Below are 27126 nucleotides of genomic sequence, written 5' to 3'. Positions count from 1 at the left end.
AAATTACTGATCTCAACTCGCAGTGTGTAATAATTAATATATCTGTTGCATTGATTTTGAATGAACATGGCATTAAAATAATGTTTTTATAATTAAAAAATAAACATTTACATGTTAAAAATGTTTTACATATTTTTGTTATTTAGAATATTCCATTCAGTGGTGGATCAAAACTTTTTCTTGTAGTCTTCTGGGTTAAATTATTGCTTACTATAAATTCAGCTGTTGCATCAAATGTGGTATGTTCTGCTCTACCTATGGAACAGAACAAACATACTAGTAACTGAATCACGACTTTGAGAGCATTCTGGGTATGCAGTGTGGGTGGAACCCAGCTGCCGAATGTGCTATTTTTAATGTGCACTTTTTAAAAGAAAGAACTGCAGGTGCACAGTTTTTGACATATCATTAACAGTTATGGAGCAATAATCAACACCCCTTTTTACATTCCCCGTGTCTACATTCCCCTTGTCTACATGCTCCAACCTTGAAACCCCTTAACACACGAAGCACTGTTCTAGACTTCAATAAATGCTCTACCATTATATCGAGTTAGGCCTACTGACAACATTAAAAATCACTAACAACATTAAAAATCTGGATAGAAGTTAAAATAAACAGTCATATGAAAGACCATGGATTATTAAAATAGCCATATTGTGCTCTGGTATTTAAACCTTGAATATATGCAAAACATCTGGAAACTGGAAGATTCTTTGATTGAGGCTAATGTTGAAGCTTGTGACCAAGGTTTCTGTCCACTGAGCACTACGTTTATTTTCAACTCCTTTAGAACACATTTAAATGTTCTCTTCCCGCTTTGACAGAACTGGATAGTTTTCAACATCTATTGCTGTCCAGCTCCACATCCCATGTCTTGTCTGTCACACCATGGAAGACAGGAAGGAAGGAAGGAAATGGTTTATTTAACGACGCACTCAACACATTTTATTTATGGTTATATGGCGTCGGACATATGGTTAAGGACCACACCGATATTGAGAGAAGAAACCTGCTGTCGCCACTTCATGGGCTACTCTTTTCGATTAGCAGCAAGGGATCTTTTATATGCACTATCCCATAGACAGGATAGCACATACCACGGCTTTTAATGTACCAGTCGTGGTGCACTGGCTGGAGTGAAAAATAGCCCAATGGGCCCACTGACTGGGATCGATCCTAAACTGACCATGCATCAAGCGAGCACTTTACCACTGGGCTACGTTTTGCCCTCCCATGGAAGACAGTTGTTCATACATAAAGGCTTGTATCACATAAACAATATTTCCTGTCACAATGAAGGTTACCTGCACATATAAATGTTCTGATTTGTAAGCATGATAATCCATTTGTAGAGGAATGCTGTAGAATTCTGAAACAATTTGACGATTTTTCTTACCATTTCGAATTCACAGGCGTTAGGGCACTATTTTGTTCCTGTCTGAACATGTAGTGTGTTCAGTATTCTACAATTCATAGAATTTTGAAGTAGTATACAAATAGTTACTCTTTGAGTATTCTAGAATGCACAGGATTTTGAAGCAATTCCTTTTCTTTTCTTTTTTTGTTCAAATGATAATATTTTAATCCTAAAGCAGTTCCTTGTGTTAATGTTCTAGAACTCACAAAATATTTTTCTAACCCAAGTAATTTAAAAAAAATTCTTTTGACTGTTTCAAACCTCTGAAAGTAATTACCATATGGTTCATACCCAATGCCACTATACAATGATTAAACAGCATCATATGGTGTCATTAAGTTTTCTTGTTGGTGACAAATGTTTGGGGCAGAACAAGTATTTGTAGGAAAGTGAAGTCATGAACACAAGTTGGTATCAAACTGATGAAGTGATGCCATTCTGTTTTCTGGTTGTTTGGTTTATGCTGTACAGAAATGTTGCACCAACTACAAGAAAAGTCCCCAGGAAATACATGCTGAAAAAGAAAGAGTGTAACTTGCAATAAAAGTAATGATTTAAAACCCTGAAAAATATCACATAAAAGCTCTAACAATTCATATTTCCATGCTTATACCAGAATCCAATTATTGTTTAAGCCACAGTATATACATGTATTAGTACATATGCCACACTCCTCAGCTATTTGAACTGTCTGTCCAGGATATATTACATCCAATGTGATTCTGGTTCTGTAGTAGCTCAAACCAGATTTTCCCTCCTAATATTTCTCTTTCAAATACATATATTAAAGATTTGTCATATTGCTTTACAGGCATGTGATTTTTCTAGCTTTTCGTGTGTAAAATGTTTTTTACAAGGTACTAGTACAGTCGAATCCTTTCGAAACCGGCTAAGTTACATGGTCCCAAATTTCTAAATTTTAAAATTTGACACTCTAAACATTAGATCCTGTCTAAATCAGATAAATTTGAGGTCTTCAACGTGATCCAGTTTAGGTAGGTTTTACTGTATTGCTGAGTAATCAATAGTCGTGCACATCAGTTTTTTTCTAAAGTTTGCGAGCACGGGCTAACCGGGTAACATTTCCTGGTCTGTTATCAGAATATATCTAAAATGAAAACACATTTTGATAAGTGATTTACATCATTTGTTTTTTTCATCAGTGAAAAATCTGTTTTCTCTAATGCCAAATATAAAGGTCCAGAGACGGAAATTGCCGAATATGTAAATAGAATGAAATGCACAACTATTTGTTAAATTTTACGTAGTACACCAAAAGTGGGTTCTATTTAAAAACTTGCTTTGGCAAATAAATTCAGCAGTAAATATAAATAACGAATAGTGTGCTATATACAGCAAAGGACCAACTATTTAAGTAAATAATATTTGTTTTATTTATTTTCGGTTACACAAGTTTACTTTACCGTTTATTCTTAGGTGCGCGACTATTGATTACTCAAGAATATATTGAATTTCATCCAAAATGCTATAAAATGGTCTTTATTTAGGTATTGTTTAAAGATCATTTCAGTTTTTAGTTTTAAATGTGTATCACATCCCTTGTTTTAGTTTGTTTAACAGATATGTTGAATTGTTCTTACTGGCTTTAAAATACAAAACATCTTGGTTAATTTAATACAGCACCATAGTTTGACACCCAATAGCCGATGTATTTTTCGTGCTGGGGTGTCGTTAAACAGTCATTCATTCATTCATTCATTCATTCAATTTAATACAGAATGATAGGAACTCCCCACTTAAACAGTGAAAGACTTACCTGGTGGGTGTGAGATCACCAAGAACTAAAATTGACACCAGAGTGGACAGTACTATAGATATTGCTGAGGCAAATCCTTTTAAAATATTGTCTGCATATTTTATCACAAGTGAAACCACTAGCCCAATTGCTGCCTGCAAAGAAAATTTAGAAATGCTCCACTCAGAATATTAAATCCAAACACAGAACCTCTAAAACAAAACAATATGATATACTTTATCAGGATTTATAGTCTTAAAGACCAAAGAAATTCAAAGATTTTCAAAGACTTTTACCTGCTCTTTTCAAAGACTTTCAAAGACTTATACACAGTGGTCAAAGACAATAGAATGCGATAAAAATACCAGATCAGTTCGTTTATGTTGCTGTCCATGGCAAAACAATTGAGGGTGTTTTTTACATACATCATGACAGATTAAACCTTGTCACTAGAAAATATCAAATGCATGCAGCTGTAAATGATATCATATCATCATTGCTTTGGCTATGATTTGTGAGAATTTAAAGACTTTTATTACTATTCGAAGACTTTTAAAGACCTAACAATAATTTTTTCAAATTCAAAGACTTTCAAGGAATTTAAAGACCGCAATGAAACCTGTTTGTGTAAATTTAAAGACCGCAATGAAACCTGTTTGTGTAAATTTAAACCAAATATCATCTATCAGTTTATGACATTTAATTTAATACCAGTGTTAATGTCGACATACTAATGGTTGGTAGTAAATTCTTAACCTGAATACTTGTACAATACTTTGAGATGTATTTTGAGTATCAGTTGTTGGTTGCTCCTAGTTAATTTTAAGCCTTGGCATTTAAGTTTTTTCTATTGCCAGTTCTTGTATTGATGGTTATTGTATATGTATGTCTTTATATATGTCTTTCTGTATACAAAATCTGTTTTACTGTATTACTATATTTTAATTTAGAAATAACAAAACTATATCATACTGACTGCCACTGACAAAGCTGAACAAAACTATATTTTGACATTTAGCATTTGTGATCACATTTGTGAAGTGACTTGATATCATGAATGTGTTATGAATAAGAAATGTGTTACAAATAAGAAATGTGTTTGGCAGGGAAAGCTACACAGTTTTTCTATTCAAGGAGTTCAACTTAAAGAAAAGTACACTAATATGCCTTATTATACGGTCAAAGTTCAGTAACTCAAAATTGGATCTCTCAGATTGATACATCGGTCCAGGTTGATTTCCTAACAAACTATCACATATTACTAAACTTCGAAAACTCTGAACTAAAAACACTAATAATTACGTTGGTCCTATATTTCACTGGTGTATTAGTCATGGAAAAAAACTTATAATATGCATGCAGAATTCCAGAACAGTATATTATGTGTTAATATAACAGTGTTGCAAAATAACTGATTACCTGTTGAAATACTACGAACCACGTCAGTAGAGTATATCCATAGAAAAATCCATATTTTATTAAAGCTTCATAGTCAAACAGTATCATACAAAAACTTCCCATAACAACACTGGAAACGGCTGGAAATGGAAAAAAATGAGGAGAAAAAAGAGGAAAAATAAACAATAATAATAATAATAATAATATGCAACATGTTCCGCTTTAGCAAAAACAACTTAAATATTTAAGTTATTGTCTCTCTAAATAAAAAGAAGATATATCTGAACTGAATGAAATATTTTTCAAGTGTGGGTGAGGGGTGGTGTAGGTCACAAGTTATTTGGGAGAGTGCAGGGGCATATTTGTATTCTTAGAAGACCTTCAATAAAATTTCCTAGATTTCACAGAAAATGTTAATAGCATTTGTTAAAACAGATTTGTTACAATGGATACAAGTAAGGAATAATGCCTGAATTAATACTAATTGGTTTAACAATATTTAATCTGCTATCAAATACAATGGTTTGGGATTAGTCAGCACTAATTAATAATTGTACCCAGGGGTGGTGCAGATGGTACGGCCATGGTCATATCACTTTTTGGGGGTTTTAAATAGGGAATAACTGGTTACTGTCTTAAAATATTAGCTTTATCCTGCGAAGGTTAGAATGGTAAATTCATTCACCATTCGACCTAAGCAGGATAAAGCCAATATCTTATGACAATAATCAGGGTTTTTTTTATCCTGTAATTCTACAGGAATAGTCAGAAAATCATTATTTATTCCATTTTTGTGTACACAAATTGAGTATCGTCAGCCTAGCAAGGCTTCTGCCACATGACATCATAAAAGATACAGGATGTCATTCTTTGTAAGATGCTAGCTACATTCTGTCACATTCAAAAAACATTTCAAATCTCTTAATTAAAAAATAAATATACAAGTTTTGTATTGTTATAGCAAAACTAAAAGTTATTTGTATTTACTGTACTAAAACAAATGATTTAAAGAGTATGTTTATTGAAAATCTAGTCTGAAATACTCGAGTCGAGTTGGGCTTATGTCACGTGACCTATATTTTTGGTCAGTGACCGAAAATATAGAGATTTATCTAGTCATCATATCTTGCTAATGAATACAGTGATTGCTAATAATAAAATAAAAAATTGTATCTGTGAAAATGTCTTGAAAGGAGAGTCTTGCAACCTCAAGCCGTATCACTATTTTTTACACTGAGTGGCCCTGAGATGGCGTAAGAGATTCAACCATTTGATTATACCTAACTGGAAATTCCTTGCCCATAAGGACTGACTGGAAGACTTGAGAATCTTTTCAAAATAAACTCCAGCAAATCCACTGCTTACACACATCACAGACACAGCTATAAGGCCAATCAGAGGCTTTGTCTTATCACTGTCTTTGGTAGGATTACATACAAGTTCACCGGTGCTGTCTAAGTAACAGTCACTCTTGGACTTGGGGATCTGAAAACAAATAAATGGAAGCTTATGAATACATTTTAAGGATTGTATGTGCAAGGGATCATAAAAGTATCATAGAACTTTTAAAATTTTAACCACCTTAAAATTAAATTTACATAAAAATATTTATTACATTCGACATTTCATCAGTGTAAAACTAATATCATAAGTATTGGTATGAGTTATAAATTAAACGTAACTTGGGACAACGTTTTCCTAAATGTACATACAGTGAGCCCAAACTTCGCTCTAACCAGCCTGACTTCGCTGTGCTAGTCACCGTAAGGTGACATTTGTGTCGCCTTTTTGAAAATAGCCATCACTTGTAATGTACACAATCACGGATGAAAAAGTAAAGTAAAGTTTGTTTTATTTAACGATGCCACTAGAGCACATTGATTTTTTATCTTATCATCGGCTATTGGACGTCAAACATATGGTCATTCTGACACTGTTTTTAGAGGAAACCCGCTGTCGCCACATAGGCTACTCTTTTTACGACAGGCAGCAAGGGATCTTTTATTTGCGCTTCCCACAGGCAGGATAGCACAAACCATGGCCTTTGTTGAACCAGTTATGGATCACTGGTCGGTGCAAGTGGTTTACACCTACCCATTGAGCCTTGCGGAGCACTCACTCAGGGTTTGGAGTCGGTATCTGGATTAAAAATCCCATGCCTCGACTGGGATCCGAACCCAGTACCTACCAGCCTGTAGACCGATGGCCTGCCACGACGCCACCGAGGCCGGTATCACGGATGAATGATGAAACAGGAGGAACACCTATTCATAGATAATAATTAAGTGTGAATGGCCTGAGAGTTTGAAGAGACACTGACGCCACAAAATCATGCGACAGGCTCATAGATAGATGGTCTAGCTCAGACAACACCCGTGTCTAGCACTAGTAGTTGGAGTAATTATTTAGTTTTACGTAGACTTTGTCATAATGAATAAATTCAACATACAAAACATCTGTCTAAATTGTGAAATAGCAGTGACCTGTCCTACATACCCAGCGGCCACTTAAACTGGATCCCCCAAGTCGCTAAAGTGTCTGTGTTAAGCGGCCACTAAATTGTGAAATAGCGGTAACCTGTCCTACATACCCAGCGGCCACTTAAACTGGATCCCCCAAGTCGCTAAAGTGTCTGTGTTAAGCGGCCACTAAATTGTGAAATAGCGGTAACCTGTCCTACATACCCAGCGGCCACTTAAACTGGATCCCCAAGTCGCTAAAGTGTCTGCGTTAAGCGCCACTAAATTGTGAAATAGCGGTAACCTGTCCTACATACACAGCGGCCTTAAACTGGATCCCCCAAGTTGCTAAAGTGTCTGTGTTAAGCGGCCACTAAATTGTGAAATAGCGGTAACCTGTCCTACATACCCAGCGGCCACTTAAACTGGATCCCCAAGTCGCTAAAGTGTCTGTGTTAAGCGGCCACTAAATTGTGAAATAGCGGTAACCTGTCCTACATACCCAGCGGCAAGTCGCTAAAGTGTCTGTGTTAAGCGGCCACTAAATTGTGAAATAGCGGTAACTGGATCCTTAAAGTCGCTAAAGTGTCTGTGTTAAGCGCCACTAAATTGTGAAATAGCGGTAACCTGTCCTACATACCCAGCGGCCACTTAAACTGGATCCCCCAAGTCGCTAAAGTGTCTGTGTTAAGCGGCCACTAAATTGTGAAATAGCGGTAACCTGTCCTACATACACAGCGGCCTTAAACTGGATCCCCCAAGTTGCTAAAGTGTCTGTGTTAAGCGGCCACTAAATTGTGAAATAGCGGTAACCTGTCCTACATACCCAGCGGCCACTTAAACTGGATCCCCAAGTCGCTAAAGTGTCTGTGTTAAGCGGCCACTAAATTGTGAAATAGCGGTAACCTGTCCTACATACCCAGCAGCCACTTAAACTGGATCCCCCAAGTCGCTAAAGTGTCTGTGTTAAGTGCCACTAAATTATTTAAACTTTAAAAAAAATTGTAACAGTGACAAGGTGCTGCATTTAAGCAATGTTCACACCTTCACGGATACTAGTACCGATTCAGTCTGACAACTCCACAGTGTATTAATTAAGAAACTGTGACTGTGGAATGCATTTAATTGCCTCTGGGTAATCTCAGCTTAACCGTGATAGATTAATCTACTAGGACAATACTCTGCAAGGAGTAGGTATTAAATGAAATGAGAAGACAAACTTGTAACAGAATGAATTCTAAACGGTTAAATTAGTGCATTTCAATTTAAATTTCATTATTTCTAAAGAAGGCGACATGTGGAAAGGTAATTAAAAAAACACACCTATAGAGCACATAGCCATCAATTAGCAGCAGTACAGATGGTAAATAAAATAAAATAAAATACAGATTGTAAAAGTTGCACCTGTATTAAGATAACTTCTTTTTGGGGGGATTAAAAATTCAAGTCTCCCGGTTGTTAAAAACTTTGCCCACTCTAAAGTTTGAGAGAGAAGTGACTTCGCTCTATGATTTTGACCTCGCGTGAGGCCTGCTTATAACAAAATCAACAATATTTTCAAAGAACACACCAAAAAACACCTATATTACTGGTATATTATAATAACTCTTTTTAGTGTGTTTTAATGCTGATGTATTATTCATCATATTTTTGTTTAAATGTAACTGTGATAGTGGCTCTTTAAAACTTGCCTGGACGAGCCCCACTCCAGCAGTAAGAAGGACCAGAGACAGCCATTTCAATACAGTCAAATGTCTTCCAAGGAACATAACAGAAAACACTGCTGTTGTTAATATCTTCAACTGGTATGTCACCTACAAACAAAATTTCAAATAGTTGTTTTAAAATGTATCTAACAAGCAAAGGCAAATGATAAATAATGGACATAAGTAGAGTATTCTATTTCTTATATATCCTCAAAAGCCAGATTTTATATAAATTTGTCCAACTAAAACTTGTTTTTCTTTTCTTTTTTTATTATCCCACTGCCCCCTTTCCTTTTACTCCTTTGAATTCCATGCAACTCCTCCTATCTTTCAACTTCTCTCACTGTCCATCTCCACATCCCAGTCATTGTCTCTCCAACCACGACAGGTGCTTGTCTCTTGTGGCTATCCATGCCACACACCTGGCATTCCCCATGGCACTTAAACTGTCAACAGTTTACTGTAGGCTACTCATCTGTAGAAATTGGTTTCACAAGTATTAACTTCAGTGGACAGTTTGGCATTGACATCTAGATCTTCACTGTGGTGCAGCCAATTAGATGTGTTTAAATTGATCACCACTATATGTGGGATATCTCCATGTGACAACACTAATCTCATCATGTTCTCTCCAACAGGTGTATAAAATCTGTTTTGTGAACAGCAACTATTGAAGCTTTTCATTAATATTTAATTTTAAAGTAATTCTAATACTGAATAAATTTTTGAGATGATCAAGATCTAAATATATTATCATTAAGAGGTAGTATTTGGGGTGTTGAAAGTGGCAAAAGCAGCCGCCTCCCCATTCTTGGGTAAAACACAACAAATAATTTACCACTGACAATAGCTCAAACCTGGAAAGTAGCAGCATCTAAGTTGGAGACCGCTACAAACTGAAGGTTGTTCTGTATGGTGTAGAGACCAGAAGGAACAGCCAGTCTCAATATTTCCTTCATCTGTTTAACTATGTCTGTCTTTGCTATACTCAGTGATCTGAAACACAAAAAATATTAGTTATGAATATCAATGATTATGTTATAGTCATAATAGTTGTTAATGCATAGTACTGTGGTCTCTTAAAGACCTTGTGACTTCAGCACTTGAGAGACCGGCCTTGGTGGCGTAGTGGTTAGGCCATCGGTCTACAGGCTGGTAGGTACTGGGTTTGGATCCCAGTCGAGGCATGGGATTTTTAATCCAGATACCGACTCCAAACCCTGAGTGAGTGCTCCGCAAGGCTCAATGGGTAGGTGTAAACCACTTGCACCGACCAGTGATCCATAACTGGTTGAACAAAGGCCATGGTTTGTGCTATCCTGCCTGTGGGAAGCGCAAATAAAAGATCACTTGCTGCTAATTGGTAGCCCATGTAGTGGCGACAGCGGGTTTCCTCTCAAAATCTGTGTGGTCCTTAACCATATGTCTGACGCCATATAACCATAAATAAAATGTGTTGAGTGCGTCGTTAAATAAAACATTTCTTTCTTTCTTTCAGCACTCGAGGTTTCTCAACTTTCTGTTATGTTAGGGTTCCCTCACATTTGGCCCATATTTAATTTTTATATGTACATGTCTTTGTTCTTTCTTTCTTTTAAATTATTTTCATGCATATATCCAATTAAGGTTCAAGCATGCTGTCCTGGGCCCACACCTCAGCTATCTGGGCTTCTGACCAGGACAGTGGGTTAGTTGTTAGTTGTTAATGGTTAGTGAGAGACAAGAGGGTGTAGTGGTCTTACACCTACCTATTGAGTCGATAAAACTCGCTCTGGGTGGGAGCCGGTACCGATGGCCTAACCACAACACCACTTATTTTTGTGCTTATATCCAATTAAGATTCTAGCACCCGTTAGTGGTTAGTTGTTAGTCAGGGAGAAGAGAGTGTAGTGGCCTTTACACATACCTATTGAATGATTGTCAGGGAGAAGAGAGTGTAGTGGCCTTACACATACCTACTGAATGATAGTCAGGGAGAAGAGAGTGTTGTGGCCTTACACATACCTATTGAATGATAGCCAGGGAGAAGAGTGTTGTGGCCTTTACACATACCTATTGAATGATAGCCAGGGAGAAGAGTGTTGTGGCCTTTACACATACCTATTGAATGATAGTCAGGGAGAAGAGAGTGTTGTGGCCTTACACATACCTATTGAATGATAATCAGGGAGAAGAGAGTGTTGTGGCCTTACACATACCTATTGAATGATAGTCAGGGAGAAGAGAGTGTAGTGGCCTTTACACATACCTATTGAATGATAGTCAGGGAGAAGAGAGTGTTGTGGCCTTACACATACCTACTGAATGATAGTCATGGAGAAGAGAGTGTTGTGGCCTTACACATACCTACTGAATGATAGTCAGGGAGAAGAGAGTGTTGTGGCCTTACACATACCTACTGAATGATAGTCAGGGAGAAGAGAGTGTTGTGGCCTTACACATACCTACTGAATGATAGTCAGGGAGAAGAGAGTGTTGTGGCCTTACACATACCTACTGAATGATAGTCAGGGAGAAGAGAGTGTTGTGGCCTCACATACCTACTGAATGATAGTCAGGGAGAAGAGAGTGTTGTGGCCTTACACATACCTACTGAATGATAGTCAGGGAGAAGAGAGTGTAGTGGCCTTACACATACCTACTGAATGATAGTCAGGGAGAAGAGAGTGTTGTGGCCTTACACATACCTACTGAATGATAGTCAGGGAGAAGAGAGTGTAGTGGCCTCACATACCTATTGAATGATAGTCAGGGAGAAGAGAGTGTTGTGGCCTTACACATACCTACTGAATGATAGTCAGGGAGAAGAGAGTGTTGTGGCCTTACACATACCTACTGAATGATAGTCAGGGAGAAGAGAGTGTAGTGGCCTTACACATACCTACTGAATGATAGTCAGGGAGAAGAGAGTGTAGTGGCCTTACACATACCTACTGAATGATAGTCAGGGAGAAGAGAGTGTAGTGGCCTCACATACCTATTGAATGATAGTCAGGGAGAAGAGAGTGTTGTGGCCTTACACATACCTACTGAATGATAGTCAGGGAGAAGAGTGTTGTGGCCTTACACATACCTACTGAATGATAGTCAGGGAGAAGAGAGTGTAGTGGCCTTACACATACCTACTGAATGATAGTCAGGGAGAAGAGAGTGTAGTGGCCTTACACATACCTACTGAATGATAGTCAGGGAGAAGAGAGTGTAGTGGCCTTACACATACCTACTGAATGATAGTCAGGGAGAAGAGAGTGTTGTGGCCTTACACATACCTACTGAATGATAGTCAGGGAGAAGAGAGTGTAGTGGCCTCACATACCTACTGAATGATAAACCTGCTCTAGATGGGAGCTGATTCTGGATGTCAAACATTTGGTAATTTTGACATATACTATAGTCTTATAGAGGAAACCTGCTACAAGGGATCTTTTATATGCATCATCCCGCAGAGAGGATAACACATACCATGACCTTTGATATACCAGACTTGGTGCACTGGCTGGAACAAAAAATAGCCCAATGGGCCCATCGACGGGAATCTCACCATGTCAAGGAATAGATCATGAAGGAAAAGAATATCAATTATTACAGCTTATCTTCAGTGCTGCCATTTTTATGTTACAGCAAACAAACTTTTATCAATTAAAAATGGTGTATGAAGGTGCCAAAATGCAGGGGAGCACACCAAAATTTCCAGGACAGCATGTGACTGCAGCAGACATGAAGCCCACAACTGGGGATAGGAGAAGTCCTACATTTTGAAAATTAGATGGAACTGAAAGAAAGAAATGTTTTATTTAACGACACACTCAACACATTTTATTTACGGTTATATGGCGTCAGACATATGGTTAAGGACCACACAGATTTTGAGAGGAAACCCGCTGTCGCCACTACATGGGCTACTCTTCCGATTAGCAGCAAGGGCTCTTTTATTTGCACTTCCCACAGGCAGGATAGCACAGACCATGGCCTTTGTGGAACCAGTTATGGAAATCTGGTCGGTGCAAGTGGTTTACACCTACCCATTGAGCCTTGCGGAGCACTCACTCAGGGTTTGGAGTCGGTATCTGGATTAAAAATCCCATGCCTCAACTGGGATCCGAACCCAGTACCTACCAGCCTGTAGACTGATGGCCTACCACAACGCCACCGAGCCCGGTCTAGATGGAACTGCTTCATGGAACACCAGGTATTTGTATACTATGTGTGATGTCTCTAATACCTATAGCATGTATGTAATCTGATTGTAAACAGAATTTTACAAAATACATGGTTTAAAGAGGGAGAGTTTGTCACCCTGCTCACAGACAGAGGCTCCGGAGTGTCAAACTTCAACATCCATGGATCGATCCCCATCGGTGGGCCCATTGGGCTATTTCTCATTCCAGCCAGTGCACCAAGACTGGTACATCAAAGGCTGTGGTATGTACTATCCTGTCTATTGGATGGTGCATATAAAAGATCCCTTGCTGCTAATCGAAAAGAGTAGCCCATGAAGTGGCGACAGCAGGTTTCCTCACTCAATATCAGTGTCGTCCTTAACCATATCTCTGATGTCATATAACCGTACATTAAATGTCTTGAGTGTGTCGTTAAATAAAACCACTTCCTTTCCTTTCAACATCCATGCTTAAAACCTAAATGAATAAAGATATGAAAATTTAAACAAATAAAACAGCATAGGTGTCACAAGATGCCAGCCATATTGCAGTTATTATAACACTAATATGGCAATCACGTCCAGGACATATGTATATATTAGCCACATGTACAGTGGGAGGCTCGGGGTCTAATCCCCTTTTCAAAGCAAATTTTTTTTGTTCAATATATATTTTTGGGGGGTAGCATGACTCAACACACACACACACACACACACACACACACACACACACATTCTAAAAAAATTCAATTGCCACAGTATAGATATCCCTGCACAATTCCCTGCACACACACACACACACACACACACACACACACACACACACACACACACACACACACACTCCTGTATTTTGGCCTCACCACTTGCAAATTCATATTTCCAACACCTGTGAAGAGCTGGGGAATATCTTAAGTCAGGTTCCCATAATATCTGTAACATGCTGCAGTTGGTCGCATACTGGACACAGATATCATGTTCCTGTAAACTGAGTTTAACTGCTCACGAAAACAGTCATATGTTTATGACAATCTGCCATAATTTACAACATGTTACATATTTTAGGGGAACCAGCTTTACCTGTCGTTGGTGAGGTACATGATGACACAACAAGTGAACAATTTCAGGACCTCTGATGTGACGACAGCAGTTGATGTTATGTAACGAGGACTCCCAGCTTGGGTGATTCTCGAATATCTCATGGTCAACACTAGACAGGTGGTCTGAATGACCAGTGTTGCTAGGCTGACCACTTTCTTCCTCTCCATAGATATCAGCCTTCTCTGAAAGAAAAGACAAGTGATATTTGTTTATAACATCTCAGAACATTTTTAATTACAGCTATGTAGTGACTAATGCCATGTGTGTGTGTGTGTGTGTGTGAGAGAGAGAGAGAGAGAGAGAGAGAGAGAGAGAGAGAGAGAGAGACAGAGAGAAACCTATTGTTGCCAAACAAGCTACTCCATCTGAAAAGATCTTTTATAGGCACTGAAGTTTCCCATAGACAAGACAGTACATACCATGGCATTTGATGTACCACTGGTCAGAATGGGACACAATTTCAAGAGTGCTCTCAGGTTTATATAACAATATAATTATATATAACTATATCTTGATTCTTGTTTTACTGCTGCAAAACTCTTTTAGCTCAGATACAGTCAACAGTACAAAACCCCGTTTGAAAAACGGACTATCAATAATAGACACCATATTTCATTTTGGGACGGCTCCACATTCACATTCGGGTTCATTCCAATACGGGGTGAAACAATACACACGTAGTTATCTAATAGTAATACCATGCGAAAAGTTCGTCCCGTGACCGTCGTATAATATTATGTCAGTAAGAAGTAGCCACAACACAAACTCACCTGTCATTCCATTCCTTGGCATGGATTAGAACTGGCCTGTATTACAAGACCAACCCCGTGTGTACAACATTTCAATTTTGTCTGCCAACTCATACTCCTGTTACTGTGTTAAGCTACTGTAACGGTTTCTCTCTCCGTCAAGCAGAAGAAGAATCTTAGTTTATTGTTTTTGACACACAGACATACGCAGATACACGATATTTAACACCTCCAAGTTGTAAGTTTTAGCAGTAGCAGACGACACTGTTTAAATAAAAATGCTGGACTAGTGATGCCAGTGTTAGTGTACGAACCACGAACGTCCTGACGATTGCAGGCCTTGCATATATCACCAGTACTCGGTTAAGCTGACCCTGTTTCGTGTGACTGAAACCTGGGAGAGGTGAATCTCTCGGCTTACTACGTAACTGGTGTCTGGTAACGGTTCAGTTAACGTCTGCTGGCGGGGCCATTCCTTGAATATTGCAATACTTAGTGTGTAGAAAGCTTAGCAGACCCGAAACCGTTATTATTAAATTAAGGAATGAAATGGAAGGGGGCTAGAAGACATAGTAAACATATACTAGTATGTAAGAGCAACAGTGAACAAAGTTGGGGGAGTGATACGTGCTCCTATAGGGCCATAGGCGTCAAAAGTGGGAGGGTTGTGTCATACGCCTTTAGGCGTCGAAAGCGGGAGGGGAGGTTAGGAGCAGAGCCTCCCAACCTTGGATATGATGCGCCTCTACCACTAGCTGAAAGGCAAATGAATATATTACTGGACCATCAAATTGCGGGCATTTTACGACGTCTATGACCTTTCACACCTACACATTCTTGGATCTGCTCCTAGGTGAGATAACGACGTTATCGGCACACCAGCCAATCATTGTTTTAAAACATCTTGTTGTGAAATCGTTTGTTTACTTTAATGTTAAACAATGCAATTATTCCTGTCATCACAACTAGCAACAATGTCCTACACACTGTTTACAGATATACTTGGTATGCTTATTATAAAAGAACCCTAATTGCTGCTAATCGGAAAGAGTATATCCTATTGCGTGGTCGCAGCGGGTTTCCTCTCTCATTGTTATTGTAATCCTTAGCCATAATATGCCAGACGCCATATATATAACCGTCATTAAAATGTGTTCAGTGGTGCGTCGTTAAATAAATCGTTTCTTCTTTCCTTACTGAAAATGGAGTATTGTAGGGACAACCCCCCCCCCCAAAAAAAAAAAACCACACACACAAAAAACAAACAAAAACAACAACAACAAAAAAACAAAAACAAACAACAAACAACAACAACAACAAAAAAAAAACCACACCAAAAAAATCCAAACCCAACAAACAAATAAAACCCCCAGAAGAAATATGTGTACTTCAGATTTTATTTGTCGTAGGCTACTGTTAGTAGTAATACGATGTTTGATTCAGTCGTGATAAAACTTCCTTTACTCAAAGCGAATTTTGTTCTTTTGTAACACATTTTTCAGGGGAGTGTGTTGTTTTGTTTTGTTTTTCGGCCATTGCATCAATAATATAATGATATGGCTTGTACATTTTTATATTAAAATGATACACAACATGGTACACAGCATGGCGATTAAGAATTATTAGAGGAAGACAGTGGTAAAAAAAGTAGAAGACACCAATAATAAAATAACACTAATAAAAACAAACAAAAAAATAACAATAACAGAAAACAGCAAAACAACAAAAACAATGTTCAGCGCGTGATCATAAATCATACACCCAATAGCAATGGCTCAAAATATTCTGGAATGTGAAAGACGGAATGTCTTCGAGTACAATACAGGGTCTCCCGAGTGCTTACATTTTAGTTTGGCTTTACACATTAATGTTACAAACTCCCTCACTGGTTTAAAAAAACAAGGGCTGCCACTGGATAACATTAATTTTACTCGAAACAAAATCCTGAAAAAGAGGACAATTACCCTTTAAATTATTGCTGACATGCGAACATGGAGATTTAAGATTATGATCTCTAACAATAATTTGCCGAAAAGTACAGCAAGAGTTGCATTCGTATTCTTGGTTCAAGGTTATCAGACGAGTTATCAAAGACGTTAATGACTTCTTATTTCCTACATATTTGCACTTAACGCGACATTTGAATAGTCCACTCAACAACACGGTCTGACCTTCATTACGGGTATCGATCTACGACAGGTGGTTACAGTTTTCATTATTATATAAATACGATCGTTATTGTTATTGAAATCGAAATCGAGACGCCGTCCTTATAGGATTCTGACGCGCAGACCTGAGGTGCGATAGGTCGCAGGTTCAATCGCATTCGGTAGACTCTTGTAACTGGCGAATCCAGGAGTGGTCAAGGGGTCCCGTTTGAAGTGCACTTTTAAATGTTTTGTTTTTTAACTCACCATTCACACTATCCAACATTATATTGCCCTGAAAACGCGTCTTTTATAATCTTTATTTAAAATTTTCCCAAAGAGCACTCTACAAATCTCCGTTTTGAATTTTGGCAGCTTCGTTCATTCTCCTTCGGCAAACTCAAACTCGCTCTTTAGATCATTTTGTGACCACCATTCTGAATCCGCCCCTGTATACAGTATTTTTTCACCATCTCAGTTTGTTTTGTTTAACAACACCACTGGAGCACATCGGCTATTGGATGTCAAATATTGAGTAATTCTGACTCGTAGTCATTAGAGGAAACCCGCTACATTTTTCCAAATGCAGCTAGGGATCTTTTATATGTACTGGTTGGAACGAGAAAAAACCCCAATTAGTTGATTAGATCCACCGAGGTGGTATCTCAAACATGAAGAAGGAAGGAAATGTTTTATTTAACGACGCACTCAACACATTTTATTTAGTTATATGGTGTCGAACATATATGGTTAAGGACCACACAAATATTGAAGGAGGAAACCCGCTGTCGCCACTTCATGGGCTACTCTTTTCGATTGGCAACAAGGGATCTTTTATATGCACCATCCCATAGACAGGATAGCACATACCACGGCCTTTGATGTACCAGTGGTGGTGCACTGGCTGGAGTAAGAACGAGAAAGAGCACTGGCTGGAACGAGAAATTGGTATGTGGAAGTGCAAATAAAAGTACCTTGCTGTTTTTTCAATAAGGGTAGCTATACGACGGCAGCCTTTTCTCTCTCTTTTTGTTGGTCAAATTTAATAACCATATCTTAAGACATTCATTCATTCATTCTTTTTCATCAACAATCTAACCGTTCAAAATAGCACTCTGTCGGGACTAAGGGTGACCATTTCAAATTAAATTAAAACAGAGCCTTTTTAAAAACTAAAATGTCATTTTCTTGTTTAGAATGTTAGTATTTGTAATATACTAGTATGAAAATGTGTTTGTAACAACTCTAACTTCATTTTATTTCCTAATACATGAACGTACGAAATCATCGGAAGATAAAATTCAATTTGAGCTTTTACAAACAACCTAATTAGGACAATCAGAAACAATCTGTATAGATATGTGACATCCCACTTGGTCTACATAGTACAAGAAAGTGTGCGCTAACACCACTGTGGGACTTGTTACCAATAGGTTAGGTCATGTCAGGTCATAGGGTTTAACGTGGGGTGGGTGGAGGGACCGCCCGCGCTGGCAGATACAAGTGAGCACCAGCAGCCCGACCGGGGACGGTAGTGGGCAGGGACGTTTTGGTGCTATTGACTTTTGAATGTCCCAGAGGATTAAGTAACATATTTTAAAGGATTGTGCAGTTTTCATGAGGTAATTTTGTCGCATAATTTGGAACGGTTTATCGAAATAGAAAAATGGAGCTAGCGAGTAATTTTGATGTTTTTTTGCCGAATAGTAGCTAATTATTACCAATAAACAACCAGGGGTGTTTTATATACATGTACTTTGTAGCCTACAGTTGTTCCAGCCAGTGCACCACGACTGGCATATCAAAGGCCATGGTGTGTACTGCCCTGTCTGTGGGATGATGCATATAAAAGATCCCTTGCTGCTAATCGAAAAGAGTGGCGACAGCGGGTTTCCTCTCTCAATATAATGTGTGGTCCTTAACCACATGTCTGACACCATATAACCGTATATAAAATGTGTTGAGTGCGTCGTTAAATAAAACATTTCCTTTCTTGTAGCCTACATAATTGTACATAGATACTGGCCACTGGTTTTCATACAAAACTATAGACAACGAAATAGAATAAAAATAAACAAGAAGGAAAACTCTATCGGAAGAGTGATATTTGATTTATTGTGTGTCATAAAACGTACGTTTCACTGTGCTAGACTTTATGTATTCTATATTAGGGCGGACAGCTGTCAATGAACGTCAGTGATATATCAGTTACATATTAAAAACAAATAATTAGCGCACAGTGGGATGTGGCAAGAAGCACTGGTTTTTAACTCTGTCAGTTCTATTTAGCATCCAATGCTGATAACACTCAGGACATCTCCCTTTGAGTGTTAACTACCATATAATATACTGTATGGTGAATATAATATGCTAACAGAGATGAGGGGGATGTTTATTTGTTTATTATTTAATTTAATAATCTTGAACATGATAGTTCTTTCTTTTTCTCAAATATCGTCATTCCTTTATCATATTTATCGGGATTTTTTTCTTAATATTTTTCCTCTTTTTTGTTTTGTTTTGTATTACACTGAGAACAATACACCATCTTCATAAATCAAGGCTAATATTCGTTCCTGACTACGAGGAACGAATATTAGCCTTGATTTATGAAGATGACAATACACATACTAGTATAGACACGCACACGTCATCATACTAAAATGTTTGGTCATATGGGAGATAGGTAATTTTGTTTGTATATGTCAAAATAAAATACTTAAACCATGTATGTAAAGGTACAAGTCTCGATATACAAATTAAGGGCTAATCCAAAATTTATCACATACGGGGGTGGGGAGTGGGGGTGGGGGGGGGGGGGGGACATGATTATTGTTTTATGTTTGACGAGTTTACTAAATCGTCATGGTTCAAATAATGTTTTATTTTTGGGGCGGTGAGCATATAAAAATCCCCCCTCACCCATGTGATAAATTCTAGAACAGGCCTAATTTCTTAAACATATGAAATAATAAGAAAAATTAACAGGTAAAATCAATACGAAATTGTGTCATCATAACTACATACAATTCACCGCAATTGCAGACCATATGGTAGAAATGTTGTTTACATACCCACGTGGTCCGCCACGTTTCGAAACCATTCGGCCAGGAAGACTTATGTTTGTGTTCCAGATGCTGTCTCAGGAAGGATGACATTTGTGTCCCCAGGGCGGTGTGCGACACAGCGCTATACCTGAACGAACTGGGACAGTCATTAGAGCCGTACATCTCTCCAGAAACAAGGAATATATATATATACGTCTATCACCCACTCACTCACACAACCGTCTGTTGTATCTGCACTGCCAGTCACACGTACGGCCGATTATTAAAGCCACATCACCTGGCAGAGAATAATTACACACCTGACCTATACTGGTTCCTGATGCAGAGTGAGCCAGGTGTTAAGATCCTGGTAGGGAATCATAACGCACACGTTGTCAGCCTGTCAGTTCTACAGAAGCCGACACTTCCTAGCGATGCTGAGTTTTCATATCAGAATTATGATCGATTTTCTTTATTACTGATGACAACAATACAAGACATTGATCCTGGGTGTCGTTTACAATTATTAGCAACATTTCTCATGAACGTAATGGAGGGGAGAGGAGGGTAATGATAGGGTACGCTTTTAAAGCAAACAAAAGTTGTTGATAAAAATGCTTCTAACAAATCAAAATTTTAAATGAACAAAGAAAGAAAAAAAAAAGCTGGCCCAGTGGAACAATACGAGTCGAGAGACACAACCTCTAGTGATGGAGGGAGGAGCACAAGCTGAATTTTTACCTTTATTTATATAGAGTAGAACAAAAAACGTACATTTTCGTAACACCCCCCCCCCCCCCCCCCCCCCGGTTCCATTAAAAAGTGCTATCATATAGTTATGAGTGTCATATTTCGACATTTATTTGTAATATTGTAATATATAACTACAATTTAATCGATCCCATGCATAGTCCTCGCATACATGTCGAATGTATAATCATGAATGTGCTTATATGCCGTGTTAAAAGAGCCACGTTCAAAACGACTAGATTCCTATCTTATCACATGGTAACAATTATCTTATTAAATGAGCGACTCCACAAAATCGGGCAAGTTGACTAGATAGTTCCGTCAGAGATAACACATTTTCGGCAACGTCCGCCTGGCATAACGTCAAGAGTTTTCGCATCAACTGAACGCGCCAAATTCAGTTGGTTGTCAACTAAAAAATTGGTCCTTTTAAATTAAATTTATATAACTGTAATTTTTTGTGGGTATTTAGCTGAATGTATAATGCCTACACTTTAAAGCTAAAAATAATAAATAATTTTGGCGGGAAGATATAGTTATGCAACTTTGAGATAACAGCTTTAAAGTTTGCAAACTTAAAATGGTTATGGAACCCACAAACTAAGTCACAAAAGTCTACTTTATTATTTGCAGAACTAATCAATATTATTTACAGAATTAAAGACCAGAACGGCTTGATATACAATTTGCAGAAGTTGAATCGAAAAGGGATTAGCTGCATAATTTACAGAACTAAAAACCAGAAGGGTTTGATATACAATTTGAAGTTTTACAAAACTCTAGAAAGGGCTTGCTGTATTATTACGGAACTAAAAACCAAAATAGCTTGATATGCCATTTCAGGGTTGTACCATCCGGGGGGGGGGGGGGGGGCAGGGGGAATTGGGGGCAGGGGGGAGGGGAAATTGGGGGGGGGGGGCAGGGGGAGGGGAAATTGCCCCCACCCGAAATTTGTATTGTGTTTCATTTGTTTATAAAAAGTAGTGCCCCCCCCCCCCCCCCTCGGATTTTCATCAGGGTACGGCCCTGCCATTTGGAATTCTACTAAAATCAAAAAAGGTCTTACTGCATTATTTACAGAAAAGCCAGACACGTTTGTTGTGCACGAGTTAACCATGGATATCTGTTGTTTCACCATGTTACAGAACCAGAAAGACTTACCGTATCTTTTGCATCACTGAAGTGACAAACCTGTATTATTAGCAGAACTGAGGTGTACTTAAAAAGATGTGTTTAGCAGATAAAATATGGTTGCCAGTTAAAACATGTGTCATATTTTAAAGAAAGTAGGGCTTTAAAGGGTCTACCTGTTTCTAAATCTTTTATTTCTCACTGTCAAATGAAACCGACGCGTATCTTTTCGACTTCACGTCCAGCATACTAGCACCACCCCTGGGTCGATCTAGACTCTATGATCTAGAATATACAGATAAAATACTTTGAAAAGCAGGCTATGCAGGGTTTAGAGAGTATCTGTTCAATCGGAGTTTTATGGTATACGGCCTCACGCAGAATGGAATAAATTATAATCCATATGCTACTGTATTGCATTTTGTTGTTGTTGTTAATTACACTGTAATTAATGTAGGCTTACACGCAATCAGCTAGAAAATAAGCAATACAGAACACTCGAAAACATTTGAAAAAAAACAATATGAAAGAATGGAAGGGAAACAGCTGTAGTACTAAACAATATACATATTAAAGGGACATTCCTGAGTTTGCTGCAAGTTTTTAACGATTGTAATTACATATCAAATATATTTTTCTGCATAAAATATTAGTGGCTGTATATTAAACGTGTTTCTGATCGTTTAAATATTTGTACGAGATTAAGTTTCATTTTATTTTCTAAAAGTTGTTTTTTTTCGTACGTACGAAATCATTTGAAGACAAAATCCAGTTTGAGCTTCTTAGAAATATTAAGACGACCAGAAACACATTGAATATACAGACACTGATATTCTAAACAAGAAAATATATTTAATATGTAAATTTAATCGTAGAAATATTTTATTAGTCAGAAACATCTTACAATGGAGCAAACTCAGGAATGTCCCTTTAACAGATGCCAAACCGCATTGTCTATTATTGTTTTTGGTATATTTATAAAATAAAAACTTCACTCGATACTAGGCTACACGTATTATTAAAGCAGGTCCTTAAGAATTTGGGGTAGGGCCGGCGCCACACTTCAGGATAAAAATGTATGGGGTTTTTTGTACACTATATAAAAAAAAGTAAAAAATGTGGCTTGTGCCCCAACTAGAGATTCTGCCTCCCTCTCCGGATATCGTTCCTACAGGCCTTGTTGTTCATAGACGTACGGGCTCCCATTTTTGTAAGGGGTGGGGGTGGGGGTGGGGGGGGGGGGGGTAAGACCGATTTTTGCCTGAATTCAATAAGAATACCCGAATTTGGATAACAACATTTATTTATATTGGCATTGCTACCAAACAGTTATACAGGGTTGTAAACGAATCACTATGTATTTTCACATGGATTACAACTAATATTGTGGGTAGAATGATGAAAATGCATGGTAAAAAAAGGTTTCAGACCAGCTCAATATGCCATCATTTTTGCCAGAATTAGAGGTTTTGCTTCCTCTGCAACCCCTCTCTCTCTCTGTCCTTCCCTCTCTGTCTCTCTATGTCTGTCGGTCTGTCTGTCTGTCTGTGTGTGTGTCTCTCTCTGCCCCCCCCTCCCCCTCTCTCTCTGTCTGTCTGTCTCTCTCTGTCTGTCTGTCTGTCTCTCTCTCTCTCTCTCTCTCCTCTCTCTCTCTCTCTCTCTCTCTCTCTCTCTCTCTCTCTCTCTCTCTCTCTCTCTCTCTCTCTCTCTCTCTCTCTCTCTCCAAAGTGTCAATATGACCATGTTAGACACCAAATATCCGTATCTTAGAATGTGCTAGGTTGTCGTTAAACAAACGTTTTTCCTTTCATTCCTATCCTTGTAACGAGCTACATTTAGCCCAGTCGGTAGAGCGCTCTTCAATGGTGCTTGGATCGTAGGATCGACCCTCCTCGGCAGACTCGTTGAGGTTTTCCCGACCCAGCCAGTGTCCTACAACGAGTATATCAGGACCGTGGTATGTGCTACCCTGTCTGTGAGAAAGGTCATGTAAAAGATACATTACTACTAATGGGAAAATATCACGGGTGAGACTACGTGTCAGAATTACCAAATGTTTCACATCCAATAGCTGATGAATAATTAATCAATGCAAGCGCAAATCCAGGATTTTTGTTTTGCTTTAGCTGTATTTTTGTGGTGAATGCACTTTAAAATAGGTCTGGACATTTTTTTTCGTCGTGAGTAGGAGTGTTCAAACTCCTTAGACCTCCCACCACAGGGTTCCGCGTCTGCGATATGCTCCAGTGAAGTCGTTAAACAAAAGAAAACAAACTTTATCTCTTTTCCTGTCTTTGTTTTTGTTTTTGTTCTGAAGCGCAGTTTACAACAACAGTGCCTTACTTATACCTAGTCCGGAGGGACGTAGCAAGTGTGGTTGTATTGACTTAATGTACGGTATGGTATGGTATAGCGATTAACGTGCACATTCAGAGCAAGCTGTTTTAGCGCACGCCTGACATGGGCACAGCTAGGTGCCGACCTCGGCCGGCTCCTCTGTCCAGGACAGGACAGGACAGGTTGGGTGGGTTGGAGAAGGGACCGCGACATACCGCCTGCACTGGCAGGTGCAAGGGACCACCAGCAGCCCGACCGGAGTCGGTAGCAGGCGGAGGGTGATTTAATGTGCCCCGTGCACTAACTTATACCTATATATATCCGTTTAGACCGCCACGGGCAAGTGGTAACAAAACGGAAATGAATCAATCACCTATATCCTATAAGCCTAAAGCGGATTAGAACTGTCCTAGTTTAGTAAAATAGACAAGTTTGAATAAAGGAGAATGCTAATTAAATATTATTCACCAAAAAATAACATTAATAATATGTTGTACAATAATCAGATGCTTTGAATTTATAATACATGTGCTTATCTTTATCTCTTTTATTTCCATATAAACACTTCGAATTCCTAGATCATAGATGCCTAGAGTCCTCGAATCAAACCTCGGATGCATGACAGTAGGAGTCTCAATTAATAGGCTAAATTACCCTTGTTGAAAGTTCCGTTTACGGTTGATAACTTTTAATTTATCTAGATAATGATATAGGCATTGCCTTCATACAATTATTTACATTATAAAAATACCAGTAGACTGCATTGCCACTGTGCATTAGAGCCGTAAATCTTAAAATAACTAAGAACACAGGATCAAGGCATAGAAATAGGCCTATAATGTCTTTTCTGGTTACACAATAATAGCATATAATAATAATAAGCACACAAACATATTGAAAGTAAAAAGGATCACAGCGTACTTCCTCGCTTCATGGACGTAGCCCAGTGGTAAAGCGCTCACTTGATGCGCGATCGGTTTCGGATCGATCCCTGTCGGTAAGCCCATTGGGCTATTTCTCGTTCCAGCCAGTGCACCACGACTGGTGTATTAAAGGCTGTGGTATGCGCTATCATGTTTGTGGGATGATGCATATAAAACATCCCTTGTAACTAATGGGAAAATGTAGCGGGTTTCCTCTTTATGAATATGTCAAAATTATCATACGTTTGACATCCAGTAGCTGATGATTAATAAATCAATGTGCTCTAGTGGTGTCGTTAAACAAAACAAACAAACCTTTTTGCATCGCGTTATACATTCGAAATGACACCCCGAAGAATCCGAAATCGGCCGAATGGAGCAAAATGTTTTCCGACTATCGATCAGTATTTAACGAGAGATTTATGACCGTGTGCGTCAGGTCCCGCCCACTTTTCTAATTATTTACTTATTAATTTTTCATACACCAATAACTTTAATGGTCAAGAAAACATTCATATAGAATGTTATTCTCTAAGAAATTAAACTACATCATGGGCGGAAATGGCCGATCAACAGTCGGAAAACGATCAACATTGCACAACGGCTCGGTGAACGGTTTATATATCTATATTTACATTCTGTTTGTCGGGTGAGCCGTGGCGCAGTGGATTTGATGATGATGATGATAACTAGTTTAACGTGCCCATATACCACTAGGGTTTCGAACACGCCCATCCCGAGTCCGACCTCCGATAAGATCGGTGGCCTGAGTCGGGATGGAGGGGGGGGGGGGGGGGGGTGAAAATGGGCAGAATTTTGAAAATAGCAATTAGTAAAAACGTTAATAGAATAAATAAAAAAATAAAAAGGTTACAAGCCAAAAATAAAAAAGAATTGACTGCTCGGCCGAATATTTATATAATTTGGAGCATTTTAGAAGGACAGTCCAAAATTAAATAAGAGAAAGAAGAGAGGATCGGACTATTTAATAATATTACAAAAAAGAAGTAATTTCGACATAAAATTTTGAACGCAGATCTAAACGTTTAAAGTCCGATCGATATGTCCACGCGAGTGGCCTCGTTAAGGCCGTTTGGGTGCACAGCTTAAAGGGACGAGATGGGTTGCATCCCGTCAAGAAAACCCCTAGATTGACAGTCGATAGACGTTGAAGGTGTAGTGCTGTGCTGAAATACAGATCTTGAGAAGCCGGATCCGTCTGAACGAGTAGAGTATCAGACTAGGGTATAGTCCAGTCGTCATGGGTTGGTATAGTGGTGCGGACGGGCCCGACTCCGGAGGATACGAGATGGTATCATTATAAAGCAATGTAAAGTCTAGAAAAAGAGTAGTAGGGGCCGACCCCGCTTCCTATTTCTTCTTAGAGTGGGGCGGTCAATCTTCCAGAGCTGGTAGGACAGGCTCGGACATGTAGAGACTAAACGCGAACAACCGTGGCGTTCTGCAGAATGGTCGTCATACGAGTCACGAAAAAACAAGTCAACATAGTCAGACGGAGAAATGACGTGGAGGCGAGGAATCTCGCTGAAAAAGAATCCAACCTGGTGGTGCAGACTGTCGAAACGAGAAGCGTTCCAGCGTTCAATCAGTTCCAATGGCCGCATACATCCCAGTAGAAAACTTCATTTCGCTGACAAAAACAACGAAATGAAGGACCCCCAAGTCGAGCACACGAAAGCACGTGCAGTGTGCACAAGCGAAACAAATACGTCTTACTGCGTGGAGCTCCAGACTGGGAATGAGTGGATTTGAATCGACATATTCAATCAATTGAGCCTGAAGCATTTGATCTATCCTCGTCGGGGACACCTTAATATGGGAGGAAAGAAATGTGAAACAATATATATATTATTTAACTTTCTTCTATATAAATAAAACGAAGAACAAAGTAAAACAGAAAAAAGTGAATGTAAGGATATCAGACCCACCTCAGTTTTGCTACAAAATATATACCTATAATTTATGTAAAGTTTGTTTTCTTTAGCGACACCATTGGAGCACATTGATTTACTAATCATCGGC

The 27126-nt window shown here is 38.6% G+C and overlaps 1 protein-coding gene across 2 annotated transcripts; it reads right to left on the bottom strand.

The window, feature by feature from the left end:
• Positions 1–1106: 1106 nt before the first annotated feature.
• LOC121375439 (UDP-N-acetylglucosamine transporter-like) lies at positions 1107–20357 on the bottom strand. Of its 2 annotated transcripts, none has more exons than XM_041502895.1 (8): positions 19970–20357; positions 13979–14181; positions 9597–9735; positions 8725–8847; positions 5855–6059; positions 4596–4714; positions 3198–3331; positions 1107–1934 (listed from the first exon to the last, which is right to left on the bottom strand). In XM_041502895.1, the coding sequence occupies exons 1-8, from the start codon at positions 20123–20125 to the stop codon at positions 1835–1837; spliced, it is 1179 nt and encodes a 392-aa protein (XP_041358829.1). In that variant the 5' UTR covers positions 20126–20357; the 3' UTR covers positions 1107–1834. The 2 variants fall into 2 exon arrangements, with proteins under 2 accessions (XP_041358829.1, XP_041358830.1); XM_041502896.1 differs by lacking the exon at positions 19970–20357 and adding an exon at positions 14770–15090.
• Between the last annotated feature and the right edge of the window lie 6769 nt (positions 20358–27126).

This window comes from Gigantopelta aegis, chromosome 6 (assembly GCF_016097555.1).
Source record: "Gigantopelta aegis isolate Gae_Host chromosome 6, Gae_host_genome, whole genome shotgun sequence".
Lineage (NCBI taxonomy): Eukaryota > Metazoa > Mollusca > Gastropoda > Neomphalida > Peltospiridae > Gigantopelta > Gigantopelta aegis.
The sequence above is the reverse complement of the archived record's forward strand: the minus strand, read 5'-3'. Positions and strand labels throughout refer to the sequence as shown.

Excerpts from the sequence above, each read along its gene's own strand:
- LOC121375439 (XM_041502895.1), bottom strand. The coding sequence starts at position 20,125 with ATGTACGGCTCTAATGACTGTCCCAGTTCGTTCAGGTATAGCGCTGTG. Across the intron at positions 14,182-19,969 it reads AAACGTGGCGGACCACGTGG|AGAAGGCTGATATCTATGGA; the intron begins GTATGTAAACAA and ends CTTTTCTTTCAG. Across the intron at positions 4,715-5,854 it reads GGCAAGGAATTTCCAGTTAG|CCGTTTCCAGTGTTGTTATG; the intron begins GTATAATCAAAT and ends TTCCATTTCCAG.